The sequence below is a fragment of the Megalops cyprinoides genome, chromosome 11 (genome assembly GCF_013368585.1).
Source record: "Megalops cyprinoides isolate fMegCyp1 chromosome 11, fMegCyp1.pri, whole genome shotgun sequence".
NCBI classification, from domain to species: Eukaryota; Metazoa; Chordata; class Actinopteri; order Elopiformes; family Megalopidae; genus Megalops; species Megalops cyprinoides.
Genome location: NC_050593.1, coordinates 11,406,330 through 11,423,472, shown reverse-complemented (window position 1 = coordinate 11,423,472; position 17,143 = coordinate 11,406,330). Strand labels below are relative to the sequence as shown.

General features: G+C 48.2%; 1 protein-coding gene across 1 annotated transcript; it reads right to left on the bottom strand.

Moving 5' to 3' along the window:
- Positions 1 to 920: 920 nt before the first annotated feature.
- map3k2 (mitogen-activated protein kinase kinase kinase 2) lies at positions 921 to 16,444 on the bottom strand. The gene is made up of 17 exons (XM_036540633.1): positions 16,096 to 16,444; positions 12,692 to 12,764; positions 11,675 to 11,793; positions 11,131 to 11,171; positions 10,938 to 11,037; positions 10,250 to 10,363; positions 8,884 to 8,980; positions 7,787 to 7,917; positions 7,488 to 7,567; positions 6,843 to 6,910; positions 6,634 to 6,726; positions 5,524 to 5,733; positions 2,831 to 2,979; positions 2,605 to 2,736; positions 1,651 to 1,780; positions 1,382 to 1,559; positions 921 to 1,149 (listed from the first exon to the last, which is right to left on the bottom strand). The coding sequence occupies exons 2-17, from the start codon at positions 12,744 to 12,746 to the stop codon at positions 930 to 932; spliced, it is 1,917 nt and encodes a 638-aa protein (XP_036396526.1). The 5' UTR covers positions 12,747 to 12,764; positions 16,096 to 16,444; the 3' UTR covers positions 921 to 929.
- Positions 16,445 to 17,143: the final 699 nt, after the last annotated feature.

The following is a 17,143-nucleotide window of genomic DNA, read 5'->3' as shown; positions in this document are numbered from 1 at the left end:
GAAAAGGTGAGAGAAAATCGTCGCCGTGGCGCCAAGGCCACGCAACGAAAGAGATGAAAAGGCAACAGGAAGTCAGCAACACACCAGAGCCGCCGACGCACCGAAGCGGCAGACCGCGCGACCGGCTAGCGGCAACCGCTCCAAGCAGCACAGAGAGGAAGGCTTCAAGCGAACATCCGTACCAATGCTTCTGTAAACACGCTCGAAATTAAAACGAGAGACAAGCCTCCGCATTCCAAAATAACAAAAAAAAGGCAAACTCCAGATAAAGGTTTCAAGTACCAGACAGAGAGGGAGAGATGGTAGATGACAGGAACTGGACAGGCTGGTCGTTGCTCTGAGGCCGCGCTTTTGTTCGAGATGTGTTCCGTTTGGACCGTGACTGCTGACGACGCGCTCCCTGCAACCCGCCTCCACCTGTTTGCATTTAGCAGCTTGCTCGGGACCCAGGACCGTCACCGGGCTTGCCGATACATTCTGGTTCGGGTCAGCACAGCGCCGGCCCGCCTCTCTCACCCCCGTCCCCTCACCCCCACCCACCCCATCCCCTGCAAATCCAGAACACGCCTGGATTCAAACGCACAGATATCCACTCCACCGACTTCAGTATGTATATATATGTATATATATATATAAAATGAATGGGGAGGAAACTGCTGAGAGTTGTGTATTTTGGTCTTTGTGGGAACCTACCCCAGTGTGAAATTAAGGTGCAAACGTTTTCCATTGAGTCCCTCCTTCCCCAGAGCTGTACAGGAGAAAGTCCTCAATGTCCACAATCTTTTCAGGTTTCAGGGGACAGGCTTCTCTGTGGATACTGGGCTGGAAAGGGGAGGAGGGGAGAGGGAAGGGGGGGGGTGTCTGCCCCCCCCCCTCCCCCCCAGCAGTTCGGGGAGTGGGGGGGGGGGGGGGGGGGGGGGGGGGGGGGACTAGTGCACAAAGATGTGTCGCAGCAGTTCCTCGGCTGCCGGGCGCTGCTTGGTCTCCACGAAGATGCGCTTGAGGAAGTCGCGGCAGTGCTCCGACACGTGTGCGGGCAGGACAGGGTTCGTGGGCTGGGTGGCGATCTTAAAGATGGCCGCCATGGCTTCAAATTCTGCCCACGGGGGGCGCTGTGTCAGCATCTCCACCACCGTGCAGCCGACGCTCCTGAACACAGATCGGGGGGGGGGGTTTACTGTTAAAAGCTCTTTACTGAATGTCGGCCCGAAAAATCAGGAACAATACTGAGACCCGCCCCAACCTGACAAGAACTCAAAACAAAATCAGTTAAAAAAAAAATTCACTGCTATCCTAAACGACACACAAAAGCATAGTGAAATTCTCACTACAGCCTCAAACATACTCCCGTTACTTCCACACTCCTAACCGCTCCTCTTACCAGATGTCTGCCTTCCTTCCATATCCCTCTCCGCTGATCACTTCCGGGCTCATCCAGTAGGGGGTGCCGGTCACAGACTTGATCCCCGTCCCAGACAGACAGATGGTCTGCAGACGCCGGCTCGCCCCGAAGTCGCCCAGCTTCACGTTCCCCGCCGAGTCCCGCAGGATGTTGGCCCCTGTGGGGAGAGAGCGTTGCGGTTGGTCCCCTAGCTCGTGCGCCCCGGTGCCCGGCGGCCGTATCCCCCCCCTTGATGGCGTCCTGCTCACCTTTGATGTCCCGGTGCACGATCATGTTGCTGTGCAGGTAGGACACTCCCTCCAGGATCTGCCGGGTGTACTTGCGTGTGACGTTTTCCGTCAGGGCGCCGTAGGACTTCAGCTGGTCCTTAATGGAGCCCTGCGGGGCGAGGATGAGACCCCATCAGGGCACAGGTACAGGGCAGACAGACAGCACATTTTCTCCAACCATCGGCTATACAGTACTCAGGAGGAAGTAGAGCCTTAACAGATGTGCATTTTTAGTTGTGTGTGTTTTCAACTTGTGTCCATGTGTTCGCATGACTCTGTGTGTGTGTGTGTGTGTGTGTGTGTGTGTCTGAGTGTGTGTATGTGTGAGCGTGCGCATGTGGGACAGTGTGTGAGTATGGATGCAAGCATGTGTGAGAAAGTGCTTGTGGCTGAGAGAATGTATGTGTGTGTGTGTGTGTATCTTTCTTTGTGACTGTGCTCCTGTGCATGCCGCTGTGTGTGTGTGTGTGTGTGTGTGTGTGTGTGTGTGTGTGTGTGTGCGTGTGTGTGTGTGCATCTTTGCATGCCGCTGTGTATGTGCGTGTGTGTGTGTGTGTGTGTACCTTTGCATGCCGCTGTGTATGTGCGTGTGTGTGTCTTTGCAGGCCACTGTGTATGTACATGCGTGTGTGTGCGCGTGCGTGTACGTGTATGTGCGTGTGTGCGCGTGCGTGTACGTGTATGTGCGTGTGTGCGCGTGCGTGTACGTGCATGTGCGCGTGTGTGCGTGTGTGCGCGTGTACGTGCATGTGCGCGTGTGTGCGTGTGTGCGCGTGTACGTGCATGTGCGTGTGTGTGCGTGCGTGTACGTGCATGTGCGCGTGTGTGTGCGTGCGTGTACGTGCGTGTGCATATGTGTGCGCGTGCGTGTATGTGTGTGTGTATGTGTGAGCGCGCGCGTGTGGGACAGTGTGTGCGTGCGCGTTAGCTCACCCCAGGCATGTACTCCATGAAGATGGAGAGCGTGCGCTCCTGCGTGTCGCGCAGGCAGCCGTAGTACTGCACGATCCGCTCGTGGAACAGGTTCTTCAGCAGCTGGATCTCGCACTCCAGGGCGCTCACCTCCTGCGGAAAAACAACCGTGCCGTCCCGGTGAGCGCGACGCTCGCCAACGCGCGGCGCCGAGAAACGGAGAGGGACGCCCTCCCTCCGCGCTCACCTTGCTGGTCTCCGGGCTCTCCGGGTCGAACTGCACCTGCTTGACGGCCAGCTCGCGGCCCGTGTCCGCGTCGTAGCACAGGAAGACCCGGCCGAAGGCGCCCTGGCCCAGCAGCTTCCCGAGGCGCCAGTTTGTGGGGGCGCGCGGAGCTGGAGACGGCAAGGCGAACACGGTTACGGACACACGCTCATGCTGACAGGCCAGGACAGAGGTTTACAAACCGGAGGGGGGATGCCCCAAAGGGTCTTAGGAGAATGGACATGGCACAGACTTCAAAAGTGCAAGGGGTAACTGTGCACATGCACTGATAGTAATGATAAAGTAGATATATCTAGTAAAAATACACCAGATATGTAGTAAATCATAAGTAATTTGCGCAGAACTGCAAATATGTTTGTAATAGTGTGCGCTGCAGTTTTAATTAGAGCAGGCCCAATTCCTCTCTACAATGGTCCTGTGTCAGCGTGCTGTGACGGTATTTTTAGTCTGGTAGGCAAATAATGGAAACATCAAACTTCATAGACCGTAGGTTCACTGGCTCCAGTAAGGAACCTCAACCACAATGCGCTAGCCGGCGACAGCATGAGGCCATTCAAACTCAGTGCTAAAAGGAAAAACCCTGTGAGGTTTTTTTTTTTTTTTCTCTCATAAAATCTGTCACAGTTAAAATGTCAGGTCAGTGTAATTTAGCTGTATCTGTACATCAACCACATCAGTTAAACCTTTTTCAAATGCATTCCAGCGTCTGATATGAGTCAGCCACAGACATGCGGATATCACAGCAGACACAGAGGAACAGCTAATCCATACCAGTCCAGTGTTCGTAACTGATGAAACTACAAACACCACAAATGTAGCTCAAGTGATAATTTTGTAAGAGACATGACTGGAGATAAAGGAAGGCTTTTTACTTTGTTATACAGTCTCAAGGAGAATTACATCAGATAAGTCCTTCAAACTTTGGTGACAGAAAAGGGTCTGTATTGGGAACATTATAATGGACTCTGTTCTGATGTTCAGGTGGGTGGAGAGAAATCAGGACTTGCAGCACATGTGAGAGCTGTGGCACCAAGCTGCATACAGGGGAGGCACCGGCTGCCGACACGATACCCAACGAACCTTCACATGTCCTATGAACCAAAGTGAGGATAGCCTAACTGCATTAATTAATGCATTTTTTCTTGATCTTGTGCAAGGAGATGATGCATGTGTGTCTTTGCTTTACAGAGAGGTAAGGTAGCTCCTGATGGGCTGAATGCTCACACTACAGTTGGTGAGTTTAAGGATAACTGTTGAATCTTATTTGGCAAAAGAGGGCTCCTCGCATCATTTTAATGATCAGCAATTTCAGAGCTTGCTGGGAAACATTTTCCCTGCATAAGAAAAACTGCAGACCTTTGTCTGAAAAGCATGCCCTGTGGAGCTGTGGCATAACTGAAAACAACACAGCAATGTCTCAAACTCTTTCCTCTTTCCTTGAGGACTGAGGCGATGAAAAGCAATGAAAAGCAGTGATAAAGGAGCATCCGTTACAGCTGACCACGTAATATCAACTGCATTGAAGAGAGAGTAGCAAAAAGAGGAGGAGGAGAATTGCATGGAAAGTTTACATCTCCATTTTGGGGGGGGGCTCAGGGGAAAAAAAAAAAAACTAGGAACCGCTGTTCTGGATCAGACACACACACATATGCATGCACATACACACACCGACAAACAAGTAGGGCTGCGCGATATGATCAAAATCTCAAATCCCGATATGGGTCATTTCATATCCCGATAATGATAAATCCCGATAAAGGTAAATTCAACGAATGAATAGTTCATATAAAATAACCACATGGAAATGCCTATTTCTTATTACATTTTGAATTATATACTCGACAAATAAAAGTTACTTACTCATACTTGATTATTTTTCTCCTTTTATTTAGAACCTTTGTGCAAATTTTCAATGAACCCTTTCGCGCGTGCAGTCACACCGGTGTGATTAGCCGTTTAGCGCGTATGTTAAACCAGTGCGATTAAAACACTAGACTGGAAAAAATTCTAGCTAAGTTCAGCTTTGAGGAAACAGCGATTTAGCTTTAAAAAATATAGCAAATGCTAACTGAAAACTATGAGAAGCTTAATAACGCTGATGAAAACTTAAGAAACCATGTAACGTAGCACGCACGCTACACAGCATAAAAATCATTTATGTGCGTAAGGGTTAAGCATGTAACAAAATATAAAATATTAATGTATAAAATACAAAAAGGTAAACAGAAAACACTTTTCAACTATAGTTCTGTCACGTTCACTTTCGTCCATGTTTGTGTTGCCTTCATGCAGATTTCCTGCCTGCATCCGTGCCGTGTGGAAGAACGCAAAGCGTCATCAAAATGATGAAAAATTTTGCCGTAAAGTGCGTGATTTGCGACACAACGCAATAAGCGATAGAGCATAATATGAAACCATAGATGTTTTTCTATCGGCTATATATATATATATATATATATATATATATATACATATATATATATATATATGCACATGTATACACAGCTATACACACGACTGAACACAAAAACATATGCAGAAAAAGTATGCTTGCAGACACAAATGAAAACACACAAAAGTAGGCATGAAAACACACAAAAGCACACGCGCGCACACACACACACACACACATACTCCGTCCCCCTGTGACTCACAGCGGCTGGGCGGGCTGATGTCCATGACGGACAGGGTGGGGTTGGTGTCGATGTCGCTGCCGCGGCGGCGGCGGCCGGCCTCCTCCAGGTCGGGGGTGAAGATGCTGCTGCCGCTGCTGGTGCTGAGGGACTGCTCCGTGGGGCTGAAGCTCACCGGGGAGCGCAGGCTGTGGCCCTGCGTGCGCCGCGCGCGCGGGAACGTCTTCCTCCCTGTCCCCCAAGAAACACCGGCCCACAGTTCAGTTCCGGACAGTCTTATCCCGAGCCACTTACACAGGCTACTACTTCATCTGTTATACAGCTGGATATTTATGATATTTACAAGGCAACTGGGGGCTAAGTACCCTGCCCAAGGGTGCAACAGCAGTGCCCCAGCAGGGAATCAAACCGACAACCTTTTAGTTACAAGCCCTTCTCCCTACCATGACGCCGCACTGCGGCTTAAAGGTCGTAGCAAAGGAGGGTGTTTGATCGAGCGGCCTCTGGGTTATGGGCCCATAACAAAGACATTAGGCAGACTGTGTGAAAATCATGCACTCTGACAGTGCTGGTCAACCCCCTGCCTGCCGCGCATGCAATTCACCATTTCATCCTCAACTACACAACTGATACCACCTCCTTATAACTTGATCTCATCAAAGTCCTTCAGATTTTTTGTCATCAATTGAAAAAGTCTGCCCTTGAATCAGGATGAGTTTCAGAGGGTTCCCCACAGCTCCATCAACTTAATACTGATCTTATCTGATCCATTACAGCCACATAAGTCCATTAAAGACACCATGCAGCTATAGCAGCAGCAAGCTGGAACTGACACAGCATGTGGGCAGCTGTAAGCCACGTAAGTCACTCTGAATAGGTGCGTCTCTTAAGCAAACTCAGTAAAAAAAAAACACCTACGTTAGCCTGCACTGCGCAAGAATGCAGGGTCTAACCGACCGATTGCAGGTTAGCCGACTGCACTCCCTCCACCGTGTGTACACGTCTGTGTGTGTGTGTGTGTGTGTGTGTGTGTGTGTGTGTGTGTGTGTGTGTGTGTGTGTGTGTGTGTGTGTGCGCTCGTGTACGCACGCACGTGCGTGACTGAGCACGCCCCACCCCCCCGGCTCTCACCGTCGCTGTAGTCCTGGTGACCGAAGGAGATGTGATAGCGCCGTGGGTAGGTCCCGCCTTTCGCAATCTTCTCAAACACGGGGATGTCGTAATCTGAGCGGGGCAAGGGAGAGAGGATCTGGGGTGAGACCGCAGGGCGAGCGCTGCTGACCGCACCCCCTCCCAAAACCGACGGCACCTTCCGAAGCGGGCGCACCGCGGACACTCACCTGAGAACTCTTGGTGGTTGTCCGGGTAACTCTGCGCTCTGGGCATGCGGGATTTGGGGTAGCTGTCGCTGCAGGGAGAGAGGAGTCGCACGCCCACGCACGCATGTTACTCAGGGGCAATTCCACTCTCAGGTTATCTTTATATAAAGACACTATCTTTATAAATGCTGAGGGCAACAGCACACAGGCACACCCGGAGGAGCACTACAGGTGCTTGGTACAAGGACACCATGTAACAAGGAACGATCTCAGAGCACAGAAAGACCTTAATGAGAGAAAATGCTTTTGGCAGACACTATGAGCCAGAGCAATGAACAAATCAAGGGCGCATAAGTACATACATTAAGACCATGTGAACTGCACATACAGAAAATGACAAGCATCTATAAATGCATCAATAACATGCCACAATAAAAATTCTACAATAACTACCGAAGTGCAACAATAATAAAACCTTAAAAAATGCTAGACAAACAAAGATTTAAGTGCTATCACAAGTGGGTAAGGGAGCCAAGATGCTTTCTGAGAGGTGCATATTAAACACTTTTCTGTGCAGTCATTCTTATCCTTCTTTATGAGTGATCCAGGCTCCTGAATGAGTAATGAGATCAGTAAGCAGGTCTGAGATCAGTGAGCGGGTCTCACCTGTCGAGCGGGCTGTCGAGGGAAGGACAGCTACCGGAGGCCGAATTCTCCGGGCTGCTCATCGACAGAGGGTCCAGCATCTGCCACAAGAGACACACACAGCGTAACGGCCACGTTACTGTGGGACATGTGTCACGCGTGGGTGTTAAACACCGTCCACCACCAGTATTAAATACTGCCCACTCTCCAGCAATGCTCCTGTTGGGTATCTGCTACATGTGCAGTTCTCGGTCTCTCTCGGGTCGCTTGCCCGTCTGTCTCTCTCGGGCCAGTCACCCGACAGCCTCTCTCGTGTTTACCTGGTCCATGCTCTCGGGGATGAACTCGCCCTCACTGTTGATGCTTGTGAAGGAACCGTTTCGGGCGACCTGCTGCAGCGCATCAGGGATGTACCCAGGAGGGGGCGAACTGCGATCAGTAGAATGGGAGCCTGGGGAGTTGAGGGGGTGTGCTGGGTTAGCAATCGAAAGCCTTCCTCTACCTACAGAATACCTGCATCAAATCTACCCACTTACTGCAAATCTAATACCCATACAGTTCCACCTGCCTCTAAATGAAAGAACCTTAACGTCACCTTTCCACCTGCTTCTACTTGAAAGAACAGTAACCACACCCTTCCACCTGCTCCTCTCTGAACGCAGAGTTATTCCCCCAGCCTCTGTACCTGACTTTTTCCCCCTCACTTTCCTTTCTTCCCCAATTCCCACACAGCATAGCAGCTTCCCTTAAAATCTCCTGGCACTTACGAGCTTTCCCTCACATACCATCTCCTCTGCCTTTTTCTCCTGCTGGTGAGACCCACTGATTATCAAACCTCGGAGTCCCACCAAATTTACAGAATCCAGCATAAAATACTTACCCTACACTACGTGTGTTGTTTTATGATACAAGGGTGGCTGTATGGTCTAATGGTTCTAACCACAGCCTTCTAAACCTGCAAATCAGACTCCTATGTGGGGCATTACGGATATGCCCTTGAGAGGACATACCTAACATGCACTGCCTTAATAAATAGTAAATAAGTCTGGATAAGGGAGTCTGCTAACCAGTGTGATCTTGAACACAATGAGTAGTTATTGCTAAAGAGTAAGCAGCAGTAACTAATCAGCCATTGTTACAAGGACCAAAAAAACTGAAGACTAGTATACAGTTTAATAAAAGTATAAACAGCTTAAAACTCAAAAGAGTTAAGGAGCAATCCTATGACGGAGGCTCGGAACAATGATAAGCATGGAGTTCTACAAGTCTCACTTTAAGCGAACACCTTAATAACGCCACCATAAAACACCACCATACACTTCCTGTTCTGCCGCATTTTCGGAGCGACACACTCTCTCTTTTGCCACTCGACGGAGAATGCCCCCTCAGGGTATTTGACGCTTGATGGATGACCCACCGATCAAAGCCAGCATGCTCTTCTTGTCCGTCCCTCTGAAGGCGGTGTTGTCTAGGTCCTCCAGTGACGGCAGCAGCTCCATGTGGGTGCTGGAGCTCTGAGAGTGGGACAGAAACACACCGAGCAGTGAGAGGCCAGCGCAGCGCTTTCTTTGGCTAACATCCGGAACCTTCTCTGTACACAGAGAAGAGAAGGGCACGCCGCATCTGCAGCCTCGCTCCTTAGAGCCACATAAAAAAAGCATATTTGAAAGCAAAGGAAGCCATGAGAGAGACGTTCTTTAACTCTCCTGAATGTCACAAAAGCGACACAACTCAGCTGAAGGAAGGCCTCCACTTCAGACTCTTGGGCCTGGTCTGCATGTAGATTAAACATGTAACACACAGAGATGGATTGTGTGATACATAAGGAAAGGAGGGTCAGGTGAGTCTATCTGAGATGACACAGAACACAATACACAACAAGTTCTTCATGGGCCGGAAGGTGTTGACTTGTCAAAGACAGGAGCTCCAACTGGCTGGACTGCCAAATCAACCATCGGTGCCCTCTCCCATGCACACACCTGCACGCGTTTGATCTCTGCCGCTCCCCGTTGAAAAGAGAAGCCAGCCTCGCTCCGCTGCACAGAGAGCTCGCGATGCGTCCCGAGATACCGGCAGGGGAAACCGCAGCGGTAAACATAAGCGGCCGCGTGCGTGCCGGCGCCGGCCGAAGCTCCGCGTCACTCGGCGCTGTGTAAACAGTCGAGAGAGGCTGCGCAGCCAGTCAGCCGCTGGTCGTGCGCAGAACTGCACCGAGCGCTCTCTGACGGCAGGTACCTGCCTGTCTCTGTCTGCACGTGGGCTCAGAGACGGTGTGAACGCCGTTCATTAACCTTTGGTTACGGCTCGCACTTTAAGAGTGGACAAATTCACCAGTCACAGTGCTTCTCGATCCTACTCCTGGAGCCCCCCTGTCCTGCATATCTTCTATCTGTCCTTGCTCCAAACATGCTGTTGATTAAATCGGGTGTGCTCAGCTAATCAAAAGTGCCACTGATGCATTCGGTCAGGTAGGTAGAGCAGGGAAAGATGGAAAATGTGTAGAGCAGGGGGGCCCCAGGAGCAGGACTGAGAATCAGTGCAGCATGGAGCCACACTGGTACAATCTGTGTGCGCGTATGTGCAAGGCGGTGTGTGTCCGTGTGTGAGAGAAAATGTGAGAGCGCGTGTGTGAGAGTGTGTGTATGCATGTGACAGGCTGTGCGAGAAAGCACGTGTGCGTGACAGAGAGTGTGTGCGTGCGTGTGTGTGCCTGTCTGTGGGTAAGTGACGAAGTGTGCGTGTGAGACATTTTCCACATGTAGTTGCACAGGGAGGCAGCTGACCTGTGTGGAGGCCTGCAACACCAGCAGGATCTTCAGGCTCTTCATGTGGACACTGCGGTCCAGCAGCTCCACAGCCTTGTCCAGGTCATCCTGTGTGCTCAGAGGGATGACCAGCTACACACACACACACACACACACACACACACACACACAGACAAAGAAAGACGAATCAGCTGAGAGCCAGCTTAAGAGATAGGAATTTAGCTCTGTGCATTTTAATATCCTGTTTCTGCCAAATTGTTTGAGCCAAACATGATTCTGATTTGCTAGCTCATTATGCATATTCAGCAAAAGGAGTGGTCAGGGACAGAACACCCACAGCTTTCACAATGACGCTTACAAAACCCATACCTCCACGAAAGGAGCACAGGACGTGCACTACATGGTGATAACACATCCAGGTCAAAGGGTAAGAGAGGCACACAGGTGCTGGGAACGCTGTGTTCACATAATAGCTTTGACAATCCTTGCGCCGATAACGTCAAACTGTATCCTGTATTATCCAGAACACGCTGCGTATATAAATCTATGTCCAGGACGATTTAATTCGTATGAAGCAGAACTACAGATGACCACATTACCTTACCAGCAAATTCAAGGCATGGTGAGGCAAAGTAAGGCAGCAGAGGGTTTAGTCACGTGTGAAATAAGACTCCAAATTCTCATTCTTCATTAAGTGAGCTAGTACCTCGTTGTTGGTGTAGTGCAAGTCCATGGCCTGTCCAAAAGCCACCTTGGCCTTACACACCAGGTCATCCAGCTTGACCGGGCGTGGGAACTGCAAGATTCTTCAGGAGTAATGGACAAGACAAGCAATCATTCCCTATGCGTCGACAAAGGCACCCATTTACAGCAAATGTAACATAAGCTTGTTCTCTCACCTCTTTTCACCTCTGTACTCGAACTTCACTCGAACATCGTTCTGTAAAAACACGGCATTTGCAAATATGAGTCAAACCTTCAGAAGTGGCCACTACAGGCAGATTCCTCTGACTGACCCTTATCTGAAGGCCATCAAAAGCTTGTTTATTTTCCCTTTTACTACATTGCCTGGTTTGTTTAAAATCTTTACACATCAGACACGTTTACATTGAACACTTCCAACTAGTCAGTTCAGAACTGTGTCAGGATCTGCAATATGCACACGCGAACAGGTATAACCTCCTCATACAATGCTATGATGCATCATAAAAAGGTTAAAAAGACCTAGAACAAATATCCAACCCCAAACAACGCAGCATGTGATTATTCAGCACGTACAACCGAATTACCGATAGGCTGTTACAGCGATGTAGGAAAGCAAGGGCTGTATCTGACACTGAGGTAACGGTGCGGGTGCCTGTTCCAGCCAGGGGTCATGTGACCGGCAGGTGAGTGCGCAAGCAACTCAGACGGTGATGTAGGCGTCTCACGGCGAGGGCACACCTGGTTCTTGGGTGAGGAGGCCTTGGGCTTGCCCAGGTCAGTCAGAGACATGGTGGGGCGGCTGGAACGATGGAGCTCGGCCAGGTCCTGCATGATTGAGTTCAACGCCTCCTGCTCATCTGTGGGGGGGGGGGGTTTACACGCAGATCCAACAATAAGTACAATGTGCACTTATTATTATTCGCAACCCAGCGAACAAACACACGACCTTTACAGGTAAGTAGGGCTTGCATCATTAGGCGTATGTGTTTCATCACATGCTGTTTCCTTTGTTAACGTTATCATGAGGAAATCTGTAGCTGAGAAGTTCTGAATTCCTGTTAACTCTGGTACTGGTGAAACACACCTGTGTAAGTCTGACTTCTGAACATGAATTCAAACGGATCTCAAAGATCCAAATTTGTCATCAAGACTGCATTCGCGAATGCAGAACACTTACAGTAATTAATTTTACATCAAGCTGCTTGCCCATCTTACATTTTTATATGTTCTCCATTTTAACAGCTGCATATTTACTGAGGCAATTAGAGTGGGGCACCTTGCTCAAGGGTACAACAGCAGTGCCCCGCTGAATGGAACGAGCAACGTCTAGATCATGAGCCTTGCTCTGTACCACTGAGCCACGCTGCCTCCCTGATTTCCCCTAGTGAGTCTAAATGAAAATCATCTAAAAAAAGTCTTATCTGCAGCTGTGCAGCGCTGAAGAGCTCGCATCTCGGAAAGGAAGCAATCAGAATTTAGCTTCAGGGCCACAGGTGTGTTTGCGCCGCTCGCAACGGAAGTCAACAACAGCATCATGATCGGAAAACAAAAGCCTCTTAAAATGCTCATAACGGTCAAAGCACAGAGGTGCGCAAAGACCCTGGAATGAGACGTGCCACAATGTTACAACCCTGCTGTCCAGAGCACCACACAAATGAGCATGTAGAAACAAATAGAATACCTGTATTTATATAACAGTGTAATATCAGTAGTGGATGGAGAGAGCAAAGGTGATTGGCAGCTGACGACACCCACCCATCATCACAGCGCGCTGATCGACCCAGGAGTCCAGGAATGAGGCTTCTCCCATTAGCAAGTCCCCTTTCTCCTGCAAGGCAAAGGGGCTTCATTAATCAGCAAAGCCAAAGAAAGACAAACCCCTGAATATATCAGCAGTGCAGCCAAAAATAATGCTAAACCGCAACCTGTGATATGTTGTTCCTTGTCGGTACTTATTTATTTCTTTTCTATTTTTCCTCCCTTTTTACCGGTTTCTTTGCGATGGGCTAATGCACATCAGCCTCACGCTGCAGTCCCACAGTGAACCAGGAAGCGAATGCAAACTCTCTCTGATGTCACCTAACGGACTCACAGGCACTTCCACGAGTTATTGGGTACCAAGCGTGGTATAATGGCAGACATACCCTGGATGGAAGGAAGCCAGTTTGTGCTGCCGATGTGAGCTCCGCTGTGGGCTGGAGCCGAGGCCGCTGGGCTCAGTCTTCATTGACAGCAGGCGCCTCAACTGACTGAACCACACAGGAGCTCCTTACCCCGTAATTTAACCAATTCTAACAGGTTTCCTCCTTGTATCAATGCTGTCTGACCAATGCAATATGTTTGTGTTTGTTCTGTTTTTATTATATCAGGTTTTTCGTTCTTGTTCTTTTTCCTTCTTTTTTGTGACATACTTTGATATATCCAGTGAAATCTGGCCTGTTGACGAACTGGGTACGATGCATAGCATGACATATCACGAGCGTTTTATCTGGGCACTGTCCCTGACAACAGAAATGAGTACATACAGAAACAGATCAAACGAGCAAACAGGTCTCAAGTATTAACCACAGACAACCCCGTGGCACAACTGGATTGGCGAACAGACTCAGAATTCACAAATGCGTTGTGCCCAGACAAAAATGTTTGCAGCCGAGCAGCGAAATATTCTCTTGAAAAACGCGACCCATCACCATTTGATTTCTATACCCGCAGTCTGCCCGGATGCACTGCTTTTCATTGTCACATTGAAGGAGTCACGTTGCGTGCGTTTATGTGTCTACACAAGAAGCAACAGCAAAAAACTGCCCCCTTTCCTGCTGAGGGCCAGACACACAGAAGCACAACTTCTGTGTTTATACTTCAATGTATCTGACTTCATAACCACTCAGACTGAGCTTCATAAAGTAACACTGGAGAGAGCTGCAGAGAGCAGGCCATTCTGCCCATCTCGGCTAATCATTTAGTCAAGCCCCCCCACTAATTTCAATTAATTACTGTGGCTACGACATCCCCACACACGCACCCACTCACAATAATCGCAGCACACTTGCTGACCTCACTATAAATAATAAAAACAAAACGTAACAGATTTTCGCCTCTACACTTTTCACATGCGTCACTTACAAGTAAATCCATAATCCAAATAGGCCTCGTCGTATTTTCTTGTCTCTAGTGGTTTAAATAAATAAATTCCACCCATTTCCATGGTTGCAAAGATGCCAAGTACAACCGCTGGTCTATGTTGTTTTTTTTTTTTTTTTTGGTAACGGATGCCAAATGTAACCTGGAGAGAGGACTGTAAGAAATCAGTTTAGAAACTAACATGGGCAGGGACAGACTGGACGCAATAGTGAAGGTAATGTTTTACGACTTGTTTGATTTTTCATTTGTTACATACTGGATATTCTGGACATGTTTTCTTCATTTGTTACTACAAGCTCTTTCATTAAATGCATTATGCACCGTGACCCCCCCTTGCAATCACACCCACGCCACTGGTCTCCAGCTTGTTACCTTAGTTTCATCATTTCCCGAAGCCACATCACTTTAAATAACACCTCTGCAAATGCCCTGTTTAATTGGTCCTCCGCTCCTGCATCTTACATTTACTTTGATTACAGATCTTTCTGACAATGACTTATCCCCCTTGCACACGCTGTTCATGTTAAATCTACACTGCAGTTAATCACTGTGGCCACAACCTCCTACGCTAAAGCTCTACTTTTCAATTCCTTGGGATTCTAGTCACCGTTTTCCTACGAAAACACATAATACTACGTTCGACATTTATTTCAAGTTTATCTCTCTGACATTGTATTTATGTCTCCTGCATTCACGCAGCCATGGCGAGGGGCGGCCGGTAGATGACATCATCACCATCTTACGATCTGATTTGTGTGCACTTGTTCCTGAGGGGTCAGATCAGCAAGTGCAGCGTTGTCTGAACAGCTGTTGCCTCGCCTATCAAATGTTCACTTTCACCTTTGAAATTAAAATAGCGGAGCTCATCAATAGTTAATACCTGCTATGGTGAGAGTACATCTGCTAAAAAAAAGTATTAAGTTAAACAAATGAACGCATTCCTCCTATTGCCAAAGAGTACCACTTAGCATTAGTCCCTCTCCTGACATCATGTTCTTTGACAAATTAGTCCTGTAAAACATGGTTTGTGTTTTCTTGTACTGATTAAAATTATTTATCTCCAGACATTTTTGTTCTTCGGGACTGACCACCAATTTACATTTCCTGAAACCTGCAGCCCTCCGTGCCCCCTAAGTACCTCCAGAGCGTGTTACTGTGAACCACGTGATACACAATCAAGGAAACATGCGATGTGTAGCGTTTGCTTACCACTGCTTTGAGTGTCGAAACAAACGCACTTGGCATGTAAGAAACATAAAATCTATATACAGACATTAAACTGATAACCGATAGCTGGACATACTGTAGCATATTCCCCGTGGAAGATTAACGTTAAGGTAGCAGCCACGGGCCTCTCAAAAAATTATTCAGTTCTCATCTTGCTTGACATTTGTGATGTGCTTCAGACGGCGACCTGTCTTAACGCAGTTCCTTACAAGCAGCTTAGCCATTTATCTCGCCATCACTCACAGTTTCCTTATCTCCGTGTCATTCGTGTCGATCGACAATCGCAAACAATGCTATGAAAGCAATGCCACGATCCACAAACTAGAATTCTGGCTATTCGCAGCTAATGTCCAGAGTTAAACGATAGCTGACGCAGTTAGCTAGCTAACCAGCAACAGAGCCTTTTGGCGAAATGGCCCTAACAAGCGTAGCTCGCTAGCGAACAAACGTCATTATCAGTGCTGTCAGTTTAGTAGCTAGGTTGTTAAGTAGCTAACTAACCACATTGGCTGTCAACATGTTAACTAACTAGCTACCTAAATCACTCAGCGCTGACATAAATCGTCAACTAATTATTGTTTCTGTGCAACGACTCGGTTTGCATCGTTTACACAGCGAACTGGCTGTCGTGCTCCAGCTCTTGGCATTGGCTTTGCTCGCTAACGTTAGCTGGCTAGCATAGCTGAGCTGTCTCTAGCTAGCTAATAGCGTAGCAAGCTATCAGAATATGCGAGCTTTCAGTCGACATTCCCGGAATGAATTAGCTAGCTAAGTTGATTAATTAGTCTTACCTGGGTGGCTTGTATCTTTTCACTTCCTCATCCACAGGGCCGGCTGCAAGAGCCTCGGCCCCGCTGACAGGAGACTTCACGGACGTAGAGAGTTCAGGAGTCCGCTTGGAACTTCCACTCGAGTCCAAGGCTCCTTTCCGACGCAAGGCCACACGTCCTAGCTGGCTAGTTTGCTAGCGAGATACTATTTACTTGATCTTGCCAGGTGAGCTCACAGGTAGCGACGAACAATTTTTTATTCCCAAAGAAACACCCATCTGAATACTAATTCGATAAGTCGAACTAATCCTCTTTGACTGTCTGTTTTGTTTTCTTGCAAAAGACTCGTCCAACTGTGCTATTCGGTGGATCCACCCCCCTGGTAACGCAACACACACTCCGGCTAACTGCTGCACAATTTTTGTGATGTCAGAGAAAATGTGTGCTCATCTTTGGTTTTCGTCATCTGAATTATGCGGTTGTTTGAAAAGGAAAAAAAAAATGTTTGCTCCGTTATCGCCTGGAAAGCAAGCTTATATGTATCCATATGGAAAAGTACTGTAGTTTATCTACTAATGTACTTTTCCATATGAATACATCAGAACAATTTACAAGGAGGTTCTAACCGCAGCCATTTTAAGCATATTAAATGTTGCAAAAATCCATGAAAAGTGAGCAAAAAGTTAAAAGGGCAGTTAACAACGGTTATCAAATTTTCTGCCATGGAAAACAAGCCAATAACGGCAGTGTAATATATAAAATGGAGCGCTACGTGTACACGTTAAAAACCAACGTAAAAATTGGTCTCTTTTGTTAGATCTTTCAACAAGTGTTTGCGGCCTCAGTCACACAGGTAAGGGAGTCAGGGAGTCAATAATCGCCACCGTTCAATGTATAGCCAGCCTTAACAGTTCTAACGGGTCTAAGCAACGTAGCTCGCATCTGCAAATCTGCTACGCTGCGTCCCAAACTGCCCTCTCTCCCGTATCCCTTTCACCGGAGACCCCTCAGATTTACTATTTCCTTGCGTCACCATGTGTGCCAGTGAGTCAACGAATAGCGAGGAGGA

Excerpts from the sequence above, each read along its gene's own strand:
- map3k2 (XM_036540633.1), bottom strand. The coding sequence starts at position 12,746 with ATGGGAGAAGCCTCATTCCTGGACTCCTGGGTCGATCAGCGCGCTGTG. Across the intron at positions 7,918-8,883 it reads GAGCATGCTGGCTTTGATCG|GCTCCCATTCTACTGATCGC; the intron begins GTGGGTCATCCA and ends TCAACTCCCCAG. Across the intron at positions 1,781-2,604 it reads TCATGGAGTACATGCCTGGG|GGCTCCATTAAGGACCAGCT; the intron begins GTGAGCTAACGC and ends CTCGCCCCGCAG.